Source organism: Convolutriloba macropyga, chromosome 4 (assembly GCF_964194025.1).
Source record: "Convolutriloba macropyga chromosome 4, txConMacr16.3, whole genome shotgun sequence".
Taxonomy (NCBI): Eukaryota; Metazoa; Xenacoelomorpha; order Acoela; family Convolutidae; genus Convolutriloba; species Convolutriloba macropyga.
Window position 1 is genome coordinate 44,922,600 of NC_134471.1, and position 25,148 is coordinate 44,947,747.

Below are 25,148 nucleotides of genomic sequence, written 5' to 3' on the forward strand. Positions count from 1 at the left end.
AACGACAAAAAATAAATCCATTTTCAAACATAGCGGGCAGATTGCCGGAATATAGCCGCCGCTGACACGCTACACTCACATCGGGATTGAAAAAATAGAAGAGATAGAAATTGACAAAATTTTCCAAAAGTATCAAAATATGTTCTATTTCAGTGTGGTTTCAGTTCGATTCTAAACCTATACTAACTTCAGCTTCTAAACTGAAGGGTATTAAACTTCATACTAATATAAGCTAGCAATCACTCTGATGAACTTTGATAACCTAATGCACTATGACCGGGCTATATCTGTTTATCCCGTCTATTTGGATTTTGCTCTTTTGACATTGACCGTATTCACTAAATTGCGTAATTCAATGCGTGAAAGAATTTAGAATCCATTCAGTTGAAATAGTGAGTGAGGTAAGTCAGATGTCAAACGTGAAAATCGTGACTTATGTAAAACGAAAAACGTGATCAAAAGGTAAACCGAATTCAAAAGGAGAGCGCCTATATAATATCCGTTTGAGAGGCTGAAGGCGGCTATTAATAAAATTAAAATACTGGCTATTCGCAGAAGGTCTTTTTCTACTAACTTAAGTCAAAAACAAGCAAAAAACAAAGAAAAATTGGACAAAAATTACAAAATACGGATTAGCTTGTGTAGAATTTTATAAAACAAAAGACCTCACGTCCAGATTTCGATGCACGATTTGCCAAACGAGCGTTGCCATATACACTGATTTTGCAGGAAAAAACTGATCAAGGTCCAAAAATGAAGAAAATAAAGAAAAAAATCTAAAAATTAACTTTAAAAAATTGAGAAATATGCGCCCATTTTAAGCTTGAAAATTGTTAGACTCCAAAAAACTTTGTAGTATCAATTTCAGAAAATTACATGTTAATGTAGCATCAATCAAAACTATTTCTACAAAAAACCAAATTACAAGTTAAAAAATTGAGCCAAATGGAAAAAAATACGGCTAAAAATGGTTATCTATACGCGGCATTCTGTAAAAAAAACACTTTTCAAAGTCGAAAAGCCATTCACTGATAGAAGCGCATGATCAAAGAACTTCTCTCGCTGAGAAAAACTTAGTTAACACGGCAATTTTTCTCTTTAGCTTTTAGGTCAAAACGCCGTGTGAACGAATAGTACTTCCGGTAAAAAAAGTCTTAACCTCTTCGAGTCGCAAAAAAGACAGCGCCCCAATACAATTCAAACTGAATTTTAAAAAAACCAAGAAAAGGCCAATAATAGACTCAGCTATGGCTTCGCGGCTATTAAAAACGTTTAGAATTGAACAATAAACTAAACTTCTAAACTTTAAAAGCATAACAATTTAGGGAATTCGGAGTATATTCAGATTCATACATATACATTGACCCATAGTCCTTCTTAAGCATCATAAGATAAGACTATATTTGTCAAAAACTCTGACTACACTTGGTCGTTTGGAGGTGCCGTTTATGATGCGCGGCTGCAAGGGAATACATTGTGCTAGTGTGATTAGGAATATGAAAAAAGCCAAAAATTGTAGACGATGAGGGTACTAATGATGTTCAACAGCTGGAGAATCTATGTCAATCTACGAATGTCTGACTGAGCGGGTAAAGCGTAAATTGAGTCCCAGGGGCATATTGTAAAATGGGTGCAACTTTAAGATATGAGAAGCCAGAGACCAAACATGAGGGCTACCCAGAGAAATATCTTTGCTAGAAACTGCTCTTCTTCATGCTGCGGAGTTCCACTCGCTAAAACAATCCAATTTATTTCGACAAGAGTTAGAGTTATTTTTCTTTCCTATCATGTTCTGAAGTATGGAGTTCATGGATTAAAACAAGGCTAAGTCAAGCAAAACCAGGCATTTATTGTACTATAAGTACAAATATCTCGCGGCCCATCAAACTATTGGCTTCCAATGAAAACTTTGCTTTCGGTAATTTCTAGAACTGCACAGGATCGGTTTTGCTGCTACTGCTTACAAAGTTAAAGCGGCTTTCAATAAACGTGCGAGTTGTCATCAGCATCGACGAATTCTCAAGCTGAAATGTTTTCCGTTTCTTGTGCATGCCTTCTTGACAACTGGACCACCCTGTTGTGGGTTAACATCTCTTAAATTGCGCTCATAGACAATCACGTTTAAAGAAAACGAAGATAACTTTAAAGTTGTATCGATTTGTTTTACAAGGAGGCTCATTAATGTGCGTTCGCACATGATGTTCCGCCCCGCGCTCATCCACATTTTTGACTTAACTGTCTTTCGACTTACATTTTTGGCAAAAAGATAATCAAAAATAGATGTTTCAGTTTTAAAAAAATCGTTACACAACCAACTAAACATACCCGGCAGATTGCCGGAAAATAGCCGCCGCTGATTCCAATAAGCATGATTGGTATTGAAAGAAAAGAAGATATCGAAAAAAAAAGATTTTGTACAAAAACATTTTTACGTCCGATTTATATTGATGGCATTTCGTCGTTGAACATACTTCTGTTTCTTAGAGAGAGGCTACAGGGGCAAGTATCAATACCAATAAGCATAAGAGATGGTAACTAAGACTTATAGGAACGACGTTCAAATAGCGGGCATCTAAAATTGGGCTTTATGGGTTTATCCCGTTTCTATTTCTGACTTCAATTTTTTATTCTGACTCTGTTCATTTTGAAATGCTTTGCTGAGCAACTGATGTTCAAAATCACTTTTAGCAGAATGAGAGGAGAGAGAACTAGCCAAGAGAAGTCAAAAAGATTTCACGCAAAATGCTGAAAAAGCGGCAAAATGGTAAAGCGAAAAAAAGTTCGACGAAGTAAAAAAAAAAATAGGAGCGCTATAATAGCCGGCTGAGAAAATGAGGGCGGCTATTAATAATTGAATTAAATAATGCCATGATGACTCATTACAAAATCTGCCATTAAAAAGATTACGAGAAAAAAAAACAGCAACAACAAAAGCAAAAATTTCATGGCAAAAACTCATCTAAATTTAAAAGCACCTAGTAACAACGTCTAATTACAATCAGACAAAACCCTAATTAAACAAATTTTCTCTCTTTTAACTACACAGCAGATGGGATTGTTCCTTAATAAGACTAGGTAACAAGTTGACGAAAAGAAGAAATAATGAGGCGAAACTCAAAAATCAATCAAATTTTTTAAACCAAATAAATTCAAAAGTCTTAAAATCATTAGCTTTTAACGAAATAGTTCCTGATAAAATTACTAAAAAGTCAAAACGAAACCAGTAGGACCTGCCATTTCTTAGACTAATTAAGTCTAAACAAATTACAAACATTGCGAAAACACAAATTAGTGAAGCCATTAAAATCATTAGCTATTATTTTGAATATTAGGATTTTTATTTCAATTTACATTATTTTAGCTAAAATTATTCTGAATGAATAAATAAGTTCAATTGGGCCACATTTGAAAATCATTGGTATCTGTTATTACGCGATTGTGCTAAAGCAAGAGAAAAAGAAATACAAATACACCACTCACATAACTTGTTATGATAATGCACATTGTCCTAAACAAAACAAAAGTTACATCATAATATCAGTAAATATTTAAATTTTTAAAATACAAGGAAATGTATGGGACCTCTCAATGGTGAGAATAATTTACAAGTTGACGAAAAGATCAAAAACCGAAAAAATTGAAAAATCCTTGAAAATTTTAAAAATGTGTAATGTCAAAAACTTTAAGATTATTCGCTATAAACTGACTGCTTTGGGTAAAATCATTCATTCAATCCTAAATTACAAGCTTATGAGACCGGTCAGCATTTTACGGATACATTAAGAGTAAAAGAAACAGGCAAAAACAGCAAACTCAAAAAAAAATTGAGCGAGAAAAGTGTGGAAGCCAATAAAAAAATAAAGAAAAAAATGCTCTAATTTTAGAATTGGATTCTTTTTAACTTTGTGACTCCAATAAATCAACAAACAAGAACAAATACATTAAAGCCACGAAAGTTTTGAGAAAACCATAGTATCCACGCCATTAAATTCAATAGCTGTCAATGGAAGCTAATAAATACGCTGAATTATTAGTCGATGAGACGGCAAGGATGTCTGTCATTCATAAGTCATCAAAAAGACCTTACAATGAGTCAATGACTAGGAAAACAACAACAAATACAGGCAAAATCCAAAAATAATGTAGAAAAGTGCGAGAAGAAAGTGTCGAAGCCATTTAAAACATAACCTTTTCATTGAAAACTGTATGTATGATTTAATGAACCTCTTCTCTAGGTCAATGCAAATATCAATATTAAGACAATGTGTTAAGATTCCAAAAGGAAACATATTTACGAAAAAATTTTCCAATATAAAAACTGGTGCATCGAAGTCATAAAACCAAAAGTTAGAAGATAAAACCGCTTACTAGGTTAACTTTGGATTCAGAAAATAAAGGGTCCCGTCATTACTGAAACTGATTTACAGTTCGCAAATATAAGTTCCATATCGATTAATGTTAAAACTTCTCGAAAAGTCATTTTTTAAAGTCTTAACAGCCAAGTTCAATAGCTTTCATCAGAAGTGAATAATTATGCTAAGTTATGCCTCAATTGGCGGACAAGGATATTTATCATGCATAGGTAATCAATAAGACATCACAAGAAGTCTTATGACTATGCAAACAACAACAAATACAAGCGAAAACCTAAAATTCTGTAAAAGAAGTGCGAGAAGAAAGTGTCGAAGCAATTTAAACAAAAGTTTTTCTCTGAAAAATTTATTCATGATTCATTGAACGCTTTCTCTAAGCAGATGGGAGATATCAATATCAGGATAATGTCATAAGATTTCAAGAGGAACCAAAAATACGAAAAAATTAAAAATCTTGAGGAATTGAAGCCATATAAAAATAGTTAGAAGATAAAACCGTTAACCAGATTATTCTTGGTTGCAGTAGAAAGGAAGAGGGTTCTGTCATTACTTAGACTGACTTAGAATTCACGAAACTAAGTGTTTGATCGGTTAATATTAAAAAAATTTCTCGGAAAACCATTTTTAAAGTCTTAACAGCTATTAGCTGTCCACTCAAACCTCTAGATAGTTTCTCATAATGCTCATCACAAAAGCTATTGCACATTTAGTCAATGACTATGCCAGTTGTCTATGCCATAGGACTCGAAAATTTAGTAAAACCTCAAAAAGAAAATCAAAATTTCATTTAACATAACGAAAACTCTGAGTCCAAAACAAAAAAAAGAAGCGATTCCTTGAAAACGAAATATTTTGTTCATTGGGATTCATTAGACTGTAAATCAGGTTTGTAAATAAGGGAACCTCGATATGAAAAAGGACTATTCTCTGGGGGACTCAAGAAAACAAAAAAAAATGAAAATATGAAAAATCAGTTTTCTAAAAAAAGAGCTCTCAAATAGATTTCGAATTTTTTGTGACAGTAAAATTCCCTATGAGACCAGAACTAGTCTTTTTTATCGTCTTTCGTCTATTAGGAACTCATAATTGATTCAGTTTGTGGCTGAAATGTAATTTTGAATCAATATTTTTTATAAAAAAGAACTTAATTTGAAGAAAAATTACACAAAAACTGAACAAAATATCACGTGTTCACACAAAACTTCAATCCTCGATAACTCCTCGAGAAAACAAAATTCAAAAAAATCTTTAGTTTCGAATTCTTCGCTAGACGTGCTTTTTAATGATACCACTCACATTTCTCTGCGATGAATATATCGATCGGCCAAAATTGTCTGAACAAAAAAAAACCCATTTGAGTATATAGTTCCTCCCCCCACAAGTGGGGTCGGAACAGTTATACTAACGTGGAGCTTGATTTGGTCCAGTTGCTCCCCCTCCTCCGTTGACTCCATTAGTAGTATTAGGAGCCCCTCCTCCGGCCCCATTGAGGTTAAAATTGGACATGAAGAAGCCGAATGGGAAAGCTCCGATGCCAAATGACATATGGAAGCCACCTCCCCCATCACCACCAAAGCCTCCAAATGGCGAGTAGTTCTATACACAAGCAAACATTTCAAAAAATATTTAAGGTGCTGAAAGCACAATTATAATACCGTTGCTTACTCCCAACTTTTACTTTATGGGTTTTTTAAGTTGGTCTATGAAATAAATAAATTTGAATTTGACAAAATGTTGCACTGCAGAAGTCAGTGATATAGTCAGTTCCTAATACTCATAGTTATTGCCAGTAAGATATTCTTAAATTAAAATTAATTTTTTTGCAGAAACAAGTTGAAAAAGGGCAGTGGGCGAAATACGGGATCGAGTATCCGCACTTGTAGATAACCGAGTATTCAACAAGTACATATCAAGCTGTCTCATTATTTGCAACACGAGGATCACTAACAATTACCCGAAATGTTCACCGTGAGCAGCAAAGAATAACTATGCCTGGAAAATTTTTTTGTCTAATTGCAGCGAAGTTTTGCTGATCGTTTTGACACTCAATGAAAGGGTGGATCCTTAATAAACTTATGTTTCGTCTCACCCAATGAACAGGCAGTCAAAATTAAGAATCGATTACTTGAGAACCAGATGAACAATTTTAAGCAAGCTATTCCTATCAGAATTGAGCAAAAGATTTGGTACAGAAGTTCGATGTAGGCCTTTTCAGTGGCATAGAAACTTCAATGCGTGGACTAATTCTGCAAAGAAAGGTCCCAAAAAGCCTTGGGCTTGCTTCCGCTTGACGCCAGGAATGTTTTAACTCATTCATTGCGCTTATTTGAAGACCAATGAAAAGATTATTGTCAGATATAAAAGGAACGCAAAACATACGGTCTGAATCAAAATGAGGCTTAAGGATACAGGTAATCCAACTTGAAAGTCAAAACATAGCTGGCAGATTGCCAGAAAATAGCCGCAATAGATTCGTAGATCGGCAGTCTAAAAAAACAGTAAAAAAGACAGACCAAAAAATTCGTCTTTTCATTGACGGCTGATCTGTTATATTTTGATTAAAAATCTGTAAAGTTATTGCTGCCTCTATTAGCTGATCTCAAATAACTTTCATTTAGAGTGACACACACCCATTTGACCTTATCTCTTTGAATTAAAGTAAATAAAAGTCAAATTTCAAAGTGAGGAAGTCATTTTTGAGAGTGAGGTAAGTCAAGTGTGACCCAAAAATTTAATCACGCGCATGAACAAAAGAACTCGCTCCACTAAGAGCGAAAAATGACGTCACACATGCAATTCAGTTGAAATTGCATGAACGAATGAACAAAAAGTGGCTGTGACGTCATATGGTCGTAACAAAAATCATGACGACGAAATAAAAAAACATAGCAGGACAAGTCCTGACGTACAATTCAAAGAATTTTCATTGACTAAACAAAAAAAACTAGACCTAGAATGGAATATCAGTGAATTGAGAAAACCATTTAAAAAAATCAGATAAAAAAACAAAAAAAAAACAAAAAATCAATGTCAAAATGCCGCATGTGAACAAAAAAACTACTGTCGAAAAAATTAAAATTTAATTCAAACAAAAAACTAGGCCTAGAAAGAGCTGTGAATGGATTGGGAAAACCATTTAGAAAAATATCCGATCCAAAAAATCGAAAAAACCGTAAAAATCAGAGTGAAATTGCCGCATGTGAACAAAAAATCACTACCGAGAAACCGAATTTTTGTTCAAACACCGTTTTCTCACTCTACTTTAAAATTAGAGCGAAAAAATTTCACGCCGCAAAACCACTCGCTTTTTCGCTCCACTTCCTGTTTCGGCGTGACCAAAATCACTACTCCAATTTGACTTCAAAAATCATGAAAATGTGTGAACAGATAGATCTTAAAAAAAACATAGCCGGAAAAATTCCGGAAACGACTCGAAGTGAAAATCCATTTAAACGCCCTCCAACTACTCATCAAGCAAAACGTGCCTTCACTAATTAATGACTATCATGAAACAAAGTCATGAAACAAAAAAGTAAAAACAATAAAATCAAATCTGTTAAAATATGATAAAAAATCTGATCAAATTTTGTTATAAATTGAGATCCCGAAAAAACGATCTCTGCCAGAATAACTTCATCAAAACAAGTAGTACTTAAAAAACCAGTTATGTGAATTTTGAAAAAATACTTTAGGCTAAAATATGAAAAAAAGCTCTAAAAACAACTTTCACTGAAAAACTGGAAAAAGTTACTGAATTTTTTAATATTTCAAAAAACATATAAATCCAAAGAAAATTCCCTTCAGCCAATAGGGTATCCAGATGCTCGCAAAACAAAAGGCAAGTCATAATACGCAAAGAAACTTAGCTAAAAACAGAAAAAAAAAACGAAAAACTGCAAAAAAATTAAGAAAAATAATTAAATTTTCGCCATGTTTTTGTCATATTTCTCAACAGAAAAATGATTCTTACCCACAAAACTGCAACCAATTGTTATCATAAATTGTCTCAAGTAGAAGGGGTTTCTTCAATACCCATTTGAGCCAGTAAAACAAAATAATCGTCAAAAAAATGCAAAAATTAGCCCGAAAATCAGCAAAATACATTAAAAACCTCCGAATTATCATAAAATTCATATGAATTTCCAGAAACCTTCAAACCACTACTGAAACCAGCCGTTACCAGCCCTTACTTCAACCACTACTAATTAAAATAAAATCATAACCAAACCTCTTAACCAAAATAAATGAAAAAAAAACTGCTTTAAAATGCCGCACGTGAACAAAAAAAATTTCGCTTGCTTAGAAAAATTTTTTTCACATCAATTTCTCGCTCTCTCAAAAACAGCGGTATGAACAAAAACCACTCTCTTTTCGCTCCGCTCTTCACTTTTGTTCAGCGCCAAAATCACTCTAAATTTTTTCACGCGTTTCATTTCCCGCTTCAAAAATCACTCCAATAAAATTGATTAAAAAAAAAGGACTTCTCCAATACTCCTCTTCGAGTCGTAAAAAAAAGAGCGCTCCAATACAATTCAAATTCTTTGAATTGTAAAAAACCAAGAGAAGGCCAATAATAGCCCCAGCTATCGCTGTGCGGCTATTAAAAAGAAACTGGAGAGCTACAGTGATTAAAATGGAAAAAAATATGAAGCATGGCATAGAACAATCATTTTTTTACCAACTTTGTATTCCGTGTAGAGTTCATAAAGGCCAAAAATCGGAATTTTTTGCAGAATATTAACCAATCGAAACCGTTGCATTAGCCTAATTAGATTCAATTGTTTATCTTTTCAGTTTTAAGACGGAGCCTTTGTTACCGAAAGAAGTAACGATACTTCAATTTGCATTGCTCTCAAGTTAGTGAGTGAAGCTTTGTTGCAAATTTTATCTTGATACTCATAAATTCTTTTTTTGTGAATACAGTGAAGAAACTAGTAAATGAATTTCGCTTTCTGTGTCCTCAGAGCCTTGTTGTTGATTTGACTCTATAGTTTTCGGTATCTGTGCAGAGTGATTCAGGCGGGATATCTAGTTCAGAGCCCATTAGTAAAAGTGTTCAATCATTCAAATGACCTAATTAGAAATTTCAATTTGTATTCCTTTCAAACAAGTTGAACTTATGAGAAAACAATCCGCTGAAGTGTCCACAACCTCTCCCGACATACTTGTGAGATATACAAAATGATCTTTTTTGTCTTCTTCGCACCCCCTGTCATCCAGGCAAAGAAAGCTATGCAAACACAATGACGCGCTGAATTCTTTGCATTCTTGACTCTTGGCTGTAAGTGTAAATTAGTCTTTCAAATCAACAAGCAAATCTTTGATGAAACGGGTAAGTTAACTTAACTCACATCAATTTATCCCTTGGGTTCAGGTGCTTTATATCTGACTAAAATCTTAAAAAATGCTGCTTTTTGATATGATGTTTATCTTCATTTCCTTTATTCATTTTTTTAAAGAAGTAAATTGAAAATGTAACCCAGGGGTTAAATATTACAAGTTTCAAATGGTATATACAAAATTAGTACAATTGTAAAAAAAATCAAAATAAGGTGGTTCCGTTTTTTTTAAAGGTAATAACTTCCCAAGCCACCAACGTTCCTTTCCAACGGTACAAGTTTGAATTGCTTTGAAAAACAGATTCTGTTTTAACATGCGTTTAAACTGTGAGCGTGATCTCTGATAATTCGACTTTTTTGGATGCTTCTTTTTTGTAATGATCGACTTGCTAGAATTAGATGTTAAGTTCTTGTTTTTTCTTACTAAGACATTACCACTTAGAAAAAAACTCAGTGCCGTCTGATTTTAGTAATGAAATATCATTCCTAAGTTTTGAAACATTCATCTGTCTTCTTAAAAATTCTGCAGGCAAAATATAAGATTTTAAAAAAGATCTCTAGATTTCTCAAACGTTTTTCTCATATAGCAAACTTTATTTCCCCAATTGATTTGTCAATTAATTGACTGCATTGCAGAGAAATTCAAGTTCTGAAAAAAAGAGCACTGAAAGTTAAATGAAAAAGGACTCGGGATTAGAATAGCATCAATCGTGCTTTCAGAGGTAACTGATAACGTATAAGGTGTATGGATCTAATCGCTGAGGCCATATTTGATAGGACTTTGTTGAGTTGTACATGAAATTTTAAATTCGAATCAATCATTATACCCAAGTATCTGCAGTGATTTTGTGCTTAATTTCTTGTCCCCAAAAAACTGTTGGATCAAGATTTTCATGTTCCTTCGAGACGCAAAGAAGTTCAGTTTTACCTGTATTCATGGTTAATTTGTTTTGCTTTAGATAATTATCTGTTTTCTCCAGTATTTCAGAAACACATTTTTCCAGTTCGCTGACATTGTTTCTGCTAAAAGGGAAACTTGTGTATCAGCAAATTGAATTATGTCGAAGTTTCCTTGAACCTTTTCTCGAAAATCATTAATATAGAGAAGAAAAACTAGTGGCCCTAAAACCGCTCCCTGTGGAACACCATGATTTGTTTCCAACCATTCTGAGTAAACATCATTTATCTTAACACACTGCTGTCTGTTTTTAAGAAATGAAGCAAATAATTCAACTGCACTCTCTGAAAAACCGTAAGCTTCAATTTTTTTGAGAAAAATTTTGTGCAAAATTGATTTAAATGCTTTAGCTAGATCAACAAAAACAGCAACTGAAATTTTTAAGATATCATAGTTTTCTTGTAATGCTTCGATTAAGTGTAAAACAGCATTTGTAGAAGACTTATGTTTTTGAAATCCAAACTGTGTACCGTTCAAAATTTTTTTTTTGTATAAATTTGTTAACCTGATTGAGAAGTATACGCTCAAAGAGTTTTGCAAACATTGGAGTAATTGAGATAGGCCTATAGTTCTCGCAAATTGTTACGTCCCCGTTTTTGTAGACCGGACTAATGAAAGCAATTTTTTAATTTTCCGGGAAAAAAATTTGACTAATGCATGTGTTAAAAACAAATTGCAAATGGATTCCGATTGGAAGCTTTGCTGCCTTGATTGCCCAAGCATTAAAAACTCCTGGACCCGGAGACCTATTGTTGTCGAGTGAATCGATGGCATCATATAGTTCCTTTAGTGTAACTGTTCTGAAGCAAAATTTTTCCCTAACTTCTATGAGAGAAATATTTGGAGCGCTCACATATTGTCCATTGTATAAGCCTATTTTTTGAAAACTTCTATTGAGACAATTTGCAATATCAAGTTCTTTTTCTACTTCTTTTTCACCGTCGACTAGTTTGTCTATAACGAGACACTCCCTTTCTTTGCCAATTCTTTTTTCATTTTCTTTCGAGACGCAAAGAAGTTCATTTTTACCGCTTTTCATGATTAATTTGTTTTGCTTTAGATAATTATGTTTTCTCCATTATTTCATAAACACGTTTTTCCAGTTCGACAAACTTGTTTCTGCTAAAATGGAAATTTGTGTCATCAGCGAATTGAATTATGTCGAATTTTCCTTGTACCTTTTCTCGAAAATCATTAATGTAGACTACTGGCCCTAAAAATATTCCCTGAGGAACACCATGATTTGTTTCCAATCATTGTGAGTAAGCATCATTTATCTTAACACACTGCTGTCTGTTTTTAAGAAATGAAGCAAATAAAACAACTGCACTTTCTGAAAAACCGTAGGCTTCAATCTCTTTGAAAAATTTCGTGCGATATTGAATTAAATGCTTCAACTAGATCAATAAAAACAACAAACTCAATTTCAATGTTATCATAGTCTTCTTTTAATGCTTCGATCAAGTGTAAAACAGCATCTGTGAAAACCTATGTTTTTGAAATCCAAACTGTACCGTTCAAATTTTTTTCTTTTTGTAGAAATTTGTTAATACGATTGAGAAGTATGAGCTCAAAGAGTTGAGTAATTGAGATAGGCCTAGAGTTCTCATAAAATTTTACATCCGCTTTTTGTATACCGGTGTAATGAAAGCAAATATCAAATCTTCTGGAAAAATGTTTTGACTAATGCATGTGTTAAAAACGAACTGCAAATCGGTTGTGATTGTAAACTTTGCTGCCTTGATCGCCCAAGCATTAAAAATGCCTGGACCCGGAGACTTTTTGTTGTCGAGTGATTCCATGGCATCATAGAGTTCCTTTAGTGTGACTGTTCTGAAGCAAAACTATTCCCTAACTTCCATGTGAGAAATATTTGGAGCGCTCACATTTTGTTCATTGTATAAGCCTTATTTTTGAAAACTTCTTTTGAAACAGTTGGCAATATCAAGTTCATTTTCTACTTCTCTTTCACCATCGACTTGTTTGTCCATATTAAGACGATCCCTTTCTTTGCCAATTTTTCTCCTGATGAAACTCCATGTTCTTTGCTTATTGGTAATTCATTAAAAAATTGTTTTCAAAACTTGTTTTGGGTTGTTTTCAAACGCCTATTAACCACATTTCTCTGATATTTGAAACTGGTATGCGCTTGCTCCGATGGGCTCTTTTTCCAGATATTAAAAAGTCTTTGCTTTTCCGTGATTTCTTTCAGCTCTTTTGTTAGCCAAGGTTTTTCAGCAATTTTTCTTTCTGGTTGAAAACTTTTCATAAGTGGGGCGTGCAACTCTGAGTAGTACTGAAAACGTTTATGAAAACATTGTACATGCCATTTCCATCTTCACATTGATATAAGTAAATCCAGTCCTGATTTGAAAGGTCAAGACTAAACTTATTTGCATCGAACTTTCTTTTGTTTCTACTGCTAAAACTTTTGCTTCCTATTTCTAGGTTCAACAAGAAACTTGGTAGTGTAAAAAACAGTCAAGAGATCCGTTTCAACTGATGGGGAAAAATCTGAACCTCTTGAATTTGATTTTTGGTGGAATACCCATGATCGATTAGCGTTACGCCTTGGCTGGTGGCTCGTGTTAGTTTTTCTGTGTTTGATAAAGTAAGTCCTGAATTACTCGCAAATTCATCCGATAAAGTTGATTCTAGTTTGTTGAAATAATTGAAATCATAATCTCGAAAAAGCAAAACTTCGTCAGTGATTGAGTACGCTGAGGAAGTTTCTGATGTTGATTCGTCAATGAAATAGTTACCGAAGTTTTTATTTGGACAATACGAAGCATTAATTAGGATTTTAACCGATAGACCAGATATTTCTAACCATAAGGACTCAAAAAAGCAAACATTCAAAATACGAAACAAGCGGAACCTAATTTTCACATTAAAATGATCAAGATTTTGGTTGTGTGACATAACCGAATATATAAATTTTTTTATTTGACGTGCTAAGTAAAAATCAAAAATTATTAGTTTGGAAATGCTCATTTTTTGCTGACAAAAAACAATAAGTCACACAACCAAAGGATTGATTAAAAACGCTGAATCTGTCGCAGTAAAATGTTGTTTTGTGATAGAGCAATATGCTGCTGATAATAGTTCCGAATACTCTGACAATTTTTTGTACCCAGCCAGATTTAAGTGAACACCGTCATTAGATATTTCCGATGTTGTTATGTTGCATTTTAAAACCTCTACTTTTGTCCATTTAACTCCAAAGCGATATTTCCCATTTGCTTATTGAACTCCCATAATTATTCACGCCCATAAAGACCACTCTTAACTTGTAGAATTCCAAAAGGTGGAACTCGGTGAGGTTTCAACTTTTTCATTGCTTTTGTAACAGTTTCGCATAATAGATGCTGCGGCCACCCCCGAAACAGCCTTATCCATACTATTATGACCGGCATGAAAAATGAGTGATTGAACTTTTGCTCCTGACGAATACTGTTCGACTGTTTGTCCCAAATCAATAATTGTTGCAGAGGGATAAAGAATCCTAGTATCATAAAAAATATCAGACTGCCATATATTTTTGTATATGCTGTCTGAAATTATAAGATGGTTAGTGTTTCTGTTAATAAATTTTGGAAAAAAAACTTTGGTTCCGACGGCTCAAAAAAATTAGTCGAGTTTTGAATATTGTGACCCATTAAGTATTCCAATAGCGAACTGTTCTGGTCCCGTAAATATCCGACAAAACATGCTTTTGTTGAGATCGTTTGAGCTTAATTGTCGATTAATTGTTTCTGTTCTTGTACGATTTCGTTTTTTTTCTTTAACTTTTTTCGCATGTCCTCGATGGTGTTTGTAAGTATTGAAAGCTCATTACTCAATTCAATTTAAGTCTGCTGAGGCATTTTTAATCAAAACTTTGGTTGGATTTTGATTTACGCAGCAAATTGCATTTACAAGCGCTTAATTTTTAACTCGAACTTAGTCACTGCATTCAATTTTGAGGAGTCACAATTCATTCTCAAAACTGATGTCGGAAAATTGGATTAACTTCTATTAGCTAACATTGATAGCATTTTGCCAGAAAAACGCGGTAGCTTCGTATATCTGCAGTCTCAAAAGATAGTAAAGAACAAAGAAGAAACTTTTTCATCTCATTAAATGCTGAGACGTTATATTTTGATTAGGAATCTGTATAACTTAATGCTGCTTCCATTGGCTGCTCTTAAAAAACTTCAATTAGAGTAACACTCTCTCACTTGACCTAATAGGTAAGAAAAGTCACTTTGAGAGTGAGGTAAGTCAACAAGAACTTAATCACGCGAAAGAAAAAACCTGCTCCATTAAGAACGAAAAATGACGTCAGGCACGCAATTGAGTCGGAAATGCATGAACCAATGAATAAAACGCATGAATTGTTTGTGACTTCATATGGTCGTAAAAAGATCTTGATGACGTTAGCACGTTTGGTTATGGGCAGAACGCTGCGCCGGGATGCGGGCGGGGGCGAAAGAGGCTAAATGTGCGGGGAGGGGCGGGGGTGAAGTGTGGGGAGCGGGTAAAGAACTGCCCTCCACACCATGCATTTATGTATCCAACACAGTTTCGGGTACTTGCGTACTTAAGGTCTAGTAAGGCAAATGGCTCTATGAGCAATTAATACCCTCCGGGCCATACCTACTTATGTGTAAAAGGTCAGACAAAAAATCTTTTGAAAAATGGCATAAAAAGAACCACAGGACTAATATATTTGCTACAAACTTCGTCTGAAAGCAATTGAAAAAGTAAAAATCAAAGTGATTTGCCGCATGTGTACAAGAAACCACCAGCGAGATTTTTTTTTATTCAACAGTTTTCACATTCTACTTTTAGTGTGAAAAAATTTCACATCGCAAAACCGTTTGGTTTTTCTCTCTACTTCGTTTCGGCGTGACCAAATTCGTCACTTCCAATATACTTCAAAAATCATGAAATCTGTGAACAGATCTTAAGACAGCGCCCCAATACAATTCAAATTCTTTCCATTGTAAATAATTGCTTCAAGCTTTGTTCGAGAGCAATTAAAAACAAAGATAAGGCCAATAATAGCCCCAGCTATTGCTTTGCGGCTAATAAACATACCCGGCAGATTGCCGGAAAACAGCCGCCGTTGATTCCCATAATCAAGATTGGGATTGCAAGATGAGAAAGAAACTAGCGAAAAAATGATTTATTTACAAATAATTTTAAAGTGCGAACTATTTTGATGTCATTTTGGAGCTGAACATGCTCCTGTTTCGTAGTGAGACCACACAGGGGCTCGTATCAATACCAATAAGCATTAGAGATGGTAACTAAGAACAAAGTTCGAGTAACGGGCATCTAAAATCGGGCTTTATAGGTTTATCCCGTTTCTATTTCTGATTTCGTTTTTTTTTATACTAACTCTGTTCATTTTGAATTGCAATCTGAGCTACAGCTGTCCAAAAACACTTTTAGCAGAATGAGAGAAGAGTGAAAATAGGCTAGAGAAGTCAAAAAGATTTCACGCAAGATGTCGAAAAGGCGGCAAAATGAGGTAATGCGAAAAATTTTTATCCCACGAAGTAAAAAACATAGCAGGACAAGTCCTGACGTACAATTCAAAGAATTTTCATTGATAAACAAAAAACTAGACCTAGAAAGTACTGTGAGCGAATTGGGAAAAAAACCATTTCTAGAAAATCAGATCAAAAAATTTTAAAAAAACAGAAATTGTCAAAATGCCGCATGTGAACAAAAAAACCACTGGCGAGAAATAAAAATTTGGTTCAAACAAAAAATCTAGGCCTAGAATGAACTATGAATGGATTGGAAAAGTCATTTAGAAAAACGATCCGGAAAATCGAAAACAGTAAAAATCAAAGTGAAATTGCAGCATGTGAACAAAAAACCAATAGCGAGAGAGCGGATTTTTGTTCAAACTCCGTTTTCATACTATACTCTAAAACTAGAGCGAAAAAATTTCACACCGCAAAACCACTCGCTTTTTCGCTCCGCTTCCTGTTTCGGCGTGACCAAAAACACTACCCCACTTCAACTTCAAAAATCATGAAAATGTGTGAACAGATCTGAAAAAAAGACAGCGCCCCAATACAATTCAAATTCTTTGGCCTTTAAAACATAGCTGGCAGATTGCCAGAAAATAGCCGCAATAGCTTCGTAGATGCGCAGTATAAAAAAAGATAAACCAATCAAAAGTCTTTTCACTGAAGGCTGAGATGTTATATGTTGATTAGGAATCTGTATAAGCAATTGCTGCCTCTATCAGTTGTTCTTAAATAACCTTCATTTAGAGTGACACATTCACTTGATCTATCTCTTTGAATTAAAATAACAAAAAGTCAATTTGAAAGCGAAAAAATCATTTTTGAGAGTGAGGTACGTCACGTGAGACCAAAAAATTTATCACGCGAATGGACAAGAAAACTCGCTCTACTTAAAGCGAAAAATGACGTCACGCATGCGCTTCAGTTGAAATTGCATGAACGAATGAAAAAAGTGGTTGTGACGTCATATGGTCTTAAAATCTTGACGACGAAATAAAAAACATAGCAGGACAAGTCCTGACGTACAATTCAAAGAATTTTTATTGACTAAACAAGTAACTAGACCTAGAACGGACTGAGTGAATTGGAAAAACCATTCCTAAAAAAAATCAGATCACAAAAACTTTAAAACAGAAAATTAATACCAAAATGCCGCATGTGAACGAAAACCACTAGCGAGAAATTGAAATTTGGTTCAAACAAAAAACCAGGCCTAGAATGAAAAATGAATGGATTGGGAAAACCATTTAGAAAAAACCCGATCCAAAAAATCAGAGAAACAGTAAAAATCGAAGTGAAATTGCCGCATGTGAACAAAAACCAATAGCGAGAGAGCGGATTTTTGTTCAAACTCCCTTTTCTCACTCTACTTTAAATCTAGAGCGAAAAAATTTCACGCCGCAAAACCACTCGCTTTTTGGCTCCACTTTCTGTTTCGGCGTGACCAAAATCACTACTCCAATTTGACTTCAAAAATCATGAAAATGTGAACAGATCTTTAAGAGACAGCACCCCAATACAATTCAAATTCTTTGAAATGTAAAAAATCAAGAAAAGACCAATAATAGCCCCAGCAATCGCTGTGCGGCTATTAAAAAATAGGAGCGCTATAATAGCCGGCTGGGAGGCTGAGGCGGCTATTAATTAGCAATAATTTTGAAAAAACTAGCAAATCCTTTTGAAGTAGAGAGCATTTGTTTTTCACAAAAATGATCGAGAAATTTTGCACTAACTCCAGTATCGAGAGGTTCGGCTCGATGAAATAGCCGCAATAGCTTCGTAGATCTGCAGCATAAAAAACAGTACAAAAGACACCAAAAACAGTTTTTCATTGAAGGCTGAGATGTTATATTTTGATTAAGAAACTGTATAATTTATTGCTGCCTCTATCAGCTGCTCTTAAAAAACCTCTTCATTTAGAGTGACACATTCACTTAATCTTATCTCTGAAATAAAATAACAAAAAGTCAATTTCAAAGTGAGGAAATCATTTTTGAGAGTGAGGCACGTCACGTGCGACCAAAAATTTAATCACGTGAATGAACAAGAAAACTCGCTCCACTAAAATCGAAAAATGACGCCACGCATGCGCTTCAGTTGAAATTGCATGGAAGAATGAACAAAAACTGGTTGTGACGTCATATGGTTGTAACAAACATCTTGACGACGGAATAAAAATAAAATAGCAGGACAAGTCCTGACGTACAATTCAAAGAATTTTCATTGACTAAACAAATAACTAGACCTAGAACGGACTATGAGTGAAATGGAAAAAACATTTTTAAAAATAAATCAGATAAAAAACTTTAAAACAAAAAAATCAATACCAAAATGCCGCATGTGCACAAAAAACCAATAGCGAGAAATGGAAATTTGGATCAAACAAAAAACCAGGCCTGGAATGAAAAACGAATGGATTGGGAAAACCATTTAGAAAACCCGATCAAAAAAATCAGAAAAACAGTAAAAATCAATGTGAAATTGCCGCATGTGAACAAAACCAATAGCGAGAGAGCGGATTTTTGTTCAAACTTCGTTTCCTCACTCTTCGTTAAAATTAGAGCGAAAAAATTTCAAGCCGCAAAACCAACGGTTTTTTGGCTCCACTTCCTGTTTCGGCGTGACCAAAATCACTACCCCACTTTGACTTCAAAAATCATGAAAATGTGAACAGATCTTTAAAAAGACAGCACCCCAATACATTTCGAATTTTCTGAAATGTAAAAAACCAAGAGAAGACCAATAATAGTCCCAGCTATCGCTGTGCGGCTATTAAAAAATAGGAGCGCAATAATAGCTGGCTGAGAAGCTGAGGCGGCTATTAAGTAGCAAAAATTATCAAAAAAAACTAGCAAGTCCTTTTGAAATAGAGAGCCTTTGTTTTTCACAAAAATGATCGAGAACTATTGCACTAACTCGTGTCGACAGGTCCGGCTCGATGAAGTAGCCGCAATAGCTTTGTAGATCTGCAGTATAAAAAAAGACAAACCAATAAAAAGTCTTTTCACTGAAGGCTGAGATGTTATATTTTGATTAGGAATCTGTATAAGTTATTGCTGCCTCTATCAGTTGTTCTTAAATAACCTTCATTTAGAGTGACACATTCACTTGATCTATCTCTTTGAATTAAACAAAAAGTCAATTTCAAAGTGAGGAAATCATATTTGAGAGTGAGGTACGTCACGTGCGACCAAAAATTTAATCACGTGAATGAACAAGAAATCTCGCTCCACTAAAATCGAAAAATGACGCCACGCATGCGCTTCAGTTGAAATTGCATGAAAGAATGAACAAAAAGTGGTTGTGACGTCATATGGTCGTAACAAAAACCTTGACGACGAAATAAAAAAAACAGAGCAGGACAAGTCCTGACGTACAATTCAAAGAATTTTCATTGACTAAACAAATAACTAGACCTAGAACGGACTATGAGTGAATTGGAAAAACCATTTCTTAAAAATCAGATAAAAAACTTTAAAACAGAAAATCAATACCAAAATGCCGCATGTGAACAAAAAAACCACTAGCCAGAAATGGAAATTTGGTTCAAACAAAAAACCAGGCCTAGAATGAAAAACGAATGGATTGGGAAAACCATTTAGAAAACCCGATCCAAAAAATCAAAAACAGTAAAAATCAATGTGAAATTGCCGCATGTGAACAAAACCAATAGCGAGAGAGCGGATTTTTGTTCAAACTTCGTTTCCTCACTCTTCGTTAAAATTAGAGCGAAAAAATTTCAAGCCGCAAAACCAACGGTTTTTTGGCTCCACTTCCTTTTTCGACGTGACCAAAATCACTACTCCAAAAATCATGACTTCAAAAATCATGAAAATGTGAACAGATCTTTAAAAAGACAGCACCCCAATACAATTTAAATTGTTTGAAATGTAAAAAACCAAGAGAAGACCAATAACAGCCCCAGCTATCGCTGGGCGGCTATTAAAAATAGGAGCGCTATAATTGCCTGCTGAGAAGCTGAGGCGGCTATTAAGTAGCAAAAAGTATCAAAAAAAACTAGTAAGTGTTTTTGAAATAGAGAGCCTTTGTTTTTCACAAAAATGATCGAGAACTATTGCACTAACTCGTGTCGACAGGTCCGGCTCGATGAAGTAGCCGCATTAGCTTTGTAGATCTGCAGTATAAAAAAGACAAACCAATAAAAAGTCTTTTCACTGAAGGCTGAGATGTTTGATTAGGAATCTGTATAAGTTATTGCTGCCTCTATCAGTTGTTCTTAAATAACCTTCATTTAGAGTGACACATTCACTTGAACTTGTCCCTTTGAATTAAAGTAACAAAAAGTCAATTTCAAAGTGAGGAAGTCATTTTTGAGAGCGAGGTAAGGTGTGACCAAAAATTTAATCACGCGAATGAACAAGAAAACTCGCTCCCCTAAGAGCGAAAAATGACCTCACGCATGCGCTTCAGTTGAAATTGCATGAACGAATGAACAACAAGTGGTTGTGACGTCATATGGTCGTAACAAAAATCTTGACGACTAAATAAAAAAACATAGCAGGACAAGTCCTGAAGTACAATTCAAAGAATTTTTATTGACTAAACAAGTAACTAGACCTAGAACGGACTGAGTGAATTGGAAAAACCATTCCTAAAAAAATCAGATCACAAAAACTTTAAAACAGAAAATTAATACCAAAATGCCACATGTGAACAAAAAACCACTAGCGAGAAATGGAAATTTGGTTCAAACAAAAAACCAGGCCTAGAATGAACTAGTAATGGATTGGGAAAACCATTTAGAAAAAAACCCGATCCAAAAAATCGGAAAAAGAGTAAAAATCAAATTGAAATTGCCGCATGTGAACAAAAAACCAATAGCCAGAGCGGATTTTTGTTCAAACTCCGATTTCTCACTTTACTTGAAAATTAGAGCGAAAAAATTTCACTCCGCAAAACCACTCGCTTTTTGGCACCACTTCCTGTTTCGACGTGACCAAAATCACTACTCCAAAAATCATGACTTCAAAAATCATGAAAATGTAAACAGATCTTTAAAAAGATAGCACCCCAATACAATTTAAATTGTTTGAAATGTATAAAACCGAGAGAAGACCAATAACAGCCCCAGCTATCGCTGGGCGGCTATTAAAAATAGGAGCGCTATAATTAACTGCTGAGAAGCTGAGGCGGCTATTAAGTAGCAAAAATTATCAAAAAAAACTAGCAAGTCCTTTTGAAATAGAGAGCCTTTGTTTTTCACAAAAATGATCGAGAACTATTGCACTAACTCGTGTCGACAGGTCCGGCTCAATGAAGTAGCCGCATTAGCTTTGTAGATCTGCAGTATAAAAAAAGACAAACCAATAAAAAGTCTTTTCACTGAAGGCTGAGATGTTATATTTTGATTAGGAATCTGTATAAGTTATTGCTGCCTCTATCAGTTGTTCTTAAATAACCTTCATTTAGAGTGACACATTCACTTGAACTTGTCCCTTTGAATTAAAGTAACAAAAAGTCAATTTCAAAGTGAGGAAGTCATTTTTGAGATTGAGGTAAGGTGTGACCAAAAATTTAATCACGCGAATGAACAAGAAAACTCGCTCCACTAAGAGCGAAAAATGACGTCACGCATGCGCTTTAGTTGAAATTGCATGAACGAATGAACAACAAGTGGTTGTGACGTCATATGGTCGTAACAAAAATCTTGACGACGAAATAAAACATAGCAGGACAAGTCCTGAAGTACAATTCAAAGAATTTTTATTGACTAAACAAGTAACTAGAACTAGAACGGACTGAGTGAATTGGAAAAACCATTCCTAAAAAAATCAGATCACAAAAACTTTAAAACAGAAAATTAATACCAAAATGCCGCATGTGAACAAAAAACCACTAACGAGAAATGGAAATTTGGTTCAAACAAAAAACCAGGCCTAGAATGAACTAGTAATGGATTGGGAAAACCATTTAGAAAAAAAACCCGATCCAAAAAATCGGAAAAACAGTAAAAATCAAAGTGAGATTGCCGCATGTGAACAAAAAACCAATAGCGAAAGCGGATTTTTGTTCAAACTCCGATTTCTCACTCTACTTGAAAATTAGAGCGAAAAAATTTCACTCCACAAAACCACTCGCTTTTTGGCACCACTTCCTGTTTCGACGTGACCAAAATCACTACTCCAAAAATCATGACTTCAAAAATCATGAAAATGTGAACAGATCTTTAAAAAGACAGCACCCCAATACAATTTAAATTGTTTGAAATGTAAAAAACCGAGAGAAGACCAATAACAGCCCCAGCTATCGCTGTGCGGCTATCAAAAAATAGGAGCGCTATAATAGCCGGCTGAGAAGCTGAGGCGGCTATTAATTAGCAATAATTATCACATGACTATCAAATACTTGTTTATGATCGAGAAATACTTCACAAAAATGATCGAGAACTATTGCACTAACTCCAGTGTCAACAGGTTCGGCGCGATGACCCTGAGGCCTTGGAGGTACTTTCTCTCGAGGATCTTGGGGCGCACTTCCATCTGCAGACTGAGCTCCTCTGCCATATAGAGGGACGACAGTCTCCTTACTGATTCCTGCCTTACAAACTGGGCACAGCTTACGGGTAGGTCTTGTCTCCAGCCATTGGTGCAAACAAGGCCAGCTGGACAAAAATTACATTGGAACAAAAATTACATTGCAAACGTTTGGAACACTGCTTTCCTATCGCACTTTCCTACCTCGGTAGAAAATCGAAGGAAAATTTGAAATCATCTCTAACTCTAAAAATTGTAACTCTAAGGAAAGTTATAGCCCTGAAGAACCTTTTTGAACCTTGTTCTTTTCTTTTTCAATTGACAGATGCATCAAATTTGAGGCATCACACAGATGCATCACAACACTTTGCTGCTGTGACGTTAAGAGCAAAATGACTCAACGCTCAGATACTGACCAGAATAAATGTCCACACATACTGACAACTGCGTTAGATGCAGTCTCAAGGCAAATATTGCAGTCAAAATTGCTTGCTCCGGTTCCACCTGAAGTTGGCTCGGTTCCTGCGCTACTTGTACCCTCGCCATCATTAGGGGAGCCTCGATACCGCGAGGACGATGAGGTACCAGGCTCCATCACTCAATATTAAATATGTCCAGTTGACGCGACAGGAAGCAAGTGAAAAGCGGTTCTGCTTCTATATTACATCTCTTCCTTGAAATAGATTCAAGCCCACATAGGTCCAAGGATTTGAATTTGTCAATTGGATTTGACTGCAAAAATTGATTGGTAGTTAAAATTTAACTTTAGCCTGAGAAAATTCGAGCATGTTAATTGACTAACACCTGCAAGAACTTCAAACGTGACATACTACTGGATCAACAACATAAGCAGAAATTACTCTGGTTATACAGTAAGTACTCCTAGTTGAAATAAAGAGAAAATGATATATGCACTTGGAGACTGCTATATGGATGCACAAATTGTCGAGACTTGAAGAAACTTAACTTTGAGAACGAACTTTGTTAACTGACCGAACAACTCATTTTGCCGGGAGATTAACCCGGTTGGATTTTCCTAAAGCCTTTGTTATTATTATAATAAATCAGAAAAACAGCAACAGGCTCGTGAGAAATGAACAACAATGATCTCACTGATGAAAACGAGACGTCTCCCTAGATCTAGCAAAGGAAAGCGGAGCATCGTACTGGCTGATCACTGACGTTGAAACCATTCAATTTTGATTCAATTAGAGATAGAATAGCCCTCCGATACAGTGTAGGACCCTGTAAGAACGCCCATTAACCTGTGCATCCGGAGAAGCATTTAATGACCTTGAAAACGCTGCTCTTCATTGTCCAAAAGGTGGCTATAGCAAGCCAAGCAGAATGATATACGCGACTAACATACTCGAAGAAGTATGCGACGATGTCAAACTGGAGCCCGGGCTTCAGATTTTGCGAGGAGAAACCTTCGCAAACCAAATTACCATAACCCTTCGTGCAAATGGGCTGTTGGGTTCACGCTTCAGTAAAACCATTCTTGATGTTCCAAGTGATTAATACGTGGATCTATTCTGTTCCCCCCGCTTAGTGAGCATAAATCTTTTATGATCCCCAGGCGCATTTGCTATTTTCTTACATAGTAACCTGCAATATAACAAATAATTTGTAACTGGGGGTCATAAAAAAACACTGGGGGGTCAGAATAGATCCTAATACGTTAAAATAATACGTCCTAATTCCTCAATAATATTGCCGATTCTAATCAACAGCAAGAAACCATTAAGAAAAATGAGGTCTTTCCCATTATAGCCCACTATTGTGGTCTTTTTGCACCAATGTCCTAAATCTCAATGGTGCGCGAGTTCTCGGATCAGTTATTGGCAGTGACGAGGATATGCAGGAGTTTTTGAAACACAAAACCAACGACTACACGAAACTAATTCAAAAACTCTCAAACTTTGGCAAGTCATCACCCCACGCAGCCTACTACTGCTACGTCAAAGGACCTCAGAATAAAATGACGTTTCTGTCCATAACCACACCTAAAACAACAGATTTTCTTCGCCATGCTGAAGAAATCATCAGCAACAAGCTCATCCCAGCCTTGACGAACAGAGATAGTCCAGACGAGATAACGAGACGCGTTCTCTCCCTCCCCGTCAGAAACGGTGGGCTGGTAATCAATCAACCAGATGATTACAGTAGAAACTATTCATACTCCCAAAATCTTTCAGAACCACTCGACCACCCATCGACCTCATAATTCTGGAGCAAGACCGAATGAAGAAAGAGATCTACAGAGAGCGCCTGAAGACAGCTACGCACAAACAGAATGCTCCCAAACACAATTAAAGACACCAAATATTCACACTTACTGCATGAAAATTTAAAACGCCTTAAAAATCGACAATTGTGGACATTGAACATGGATCACTTTCACCTTTGATATTTGCCACCACAGGTGGAGCCAGGCCCATCACACACAAACTCAT

General features: G+C 35.3%; 2 protein-coding genes across 2 annotated transcripts in view; one reads left to right on the forward strand and one right to left on the reverse strand.

The window, feature by feature from the left end:
• The window catches only part of LOC142337702 (AP-1 complex subunit mu-1-like), a 250,656-nt gene that overhangs the window by 120,022 nt on the left and 105,486 nt on the right, over positions 1 to 25,148 (forward strand). The window lies entirely within an intron of this gene.
• Positions 1,272 to 23,395, reverse strand: LOC142338448 (E3 ubiquitin-protein ligase RNF185-like). Its single transcript, XM_075388213.1, has 4 exons — positions 23,109 to 23,395; positions 22,619 to 22,820; positions 5,780 to 5,969; positions 1,272 to 1,733 (listed from the first exon to the last, which is right to left on the reverse strand). The coding sequence occupies exons 1-4, from the start codon at positions 23,285 to 23,287 to the stop codon at positions 1,639 to 1,641; spliced, it is 666 nt and encodes a 221-aa protein (XP_075244328.1). The 5' UTR covers positions 23,288 to 23,395; the 3' UTR covers positions 1,272 to 1,638.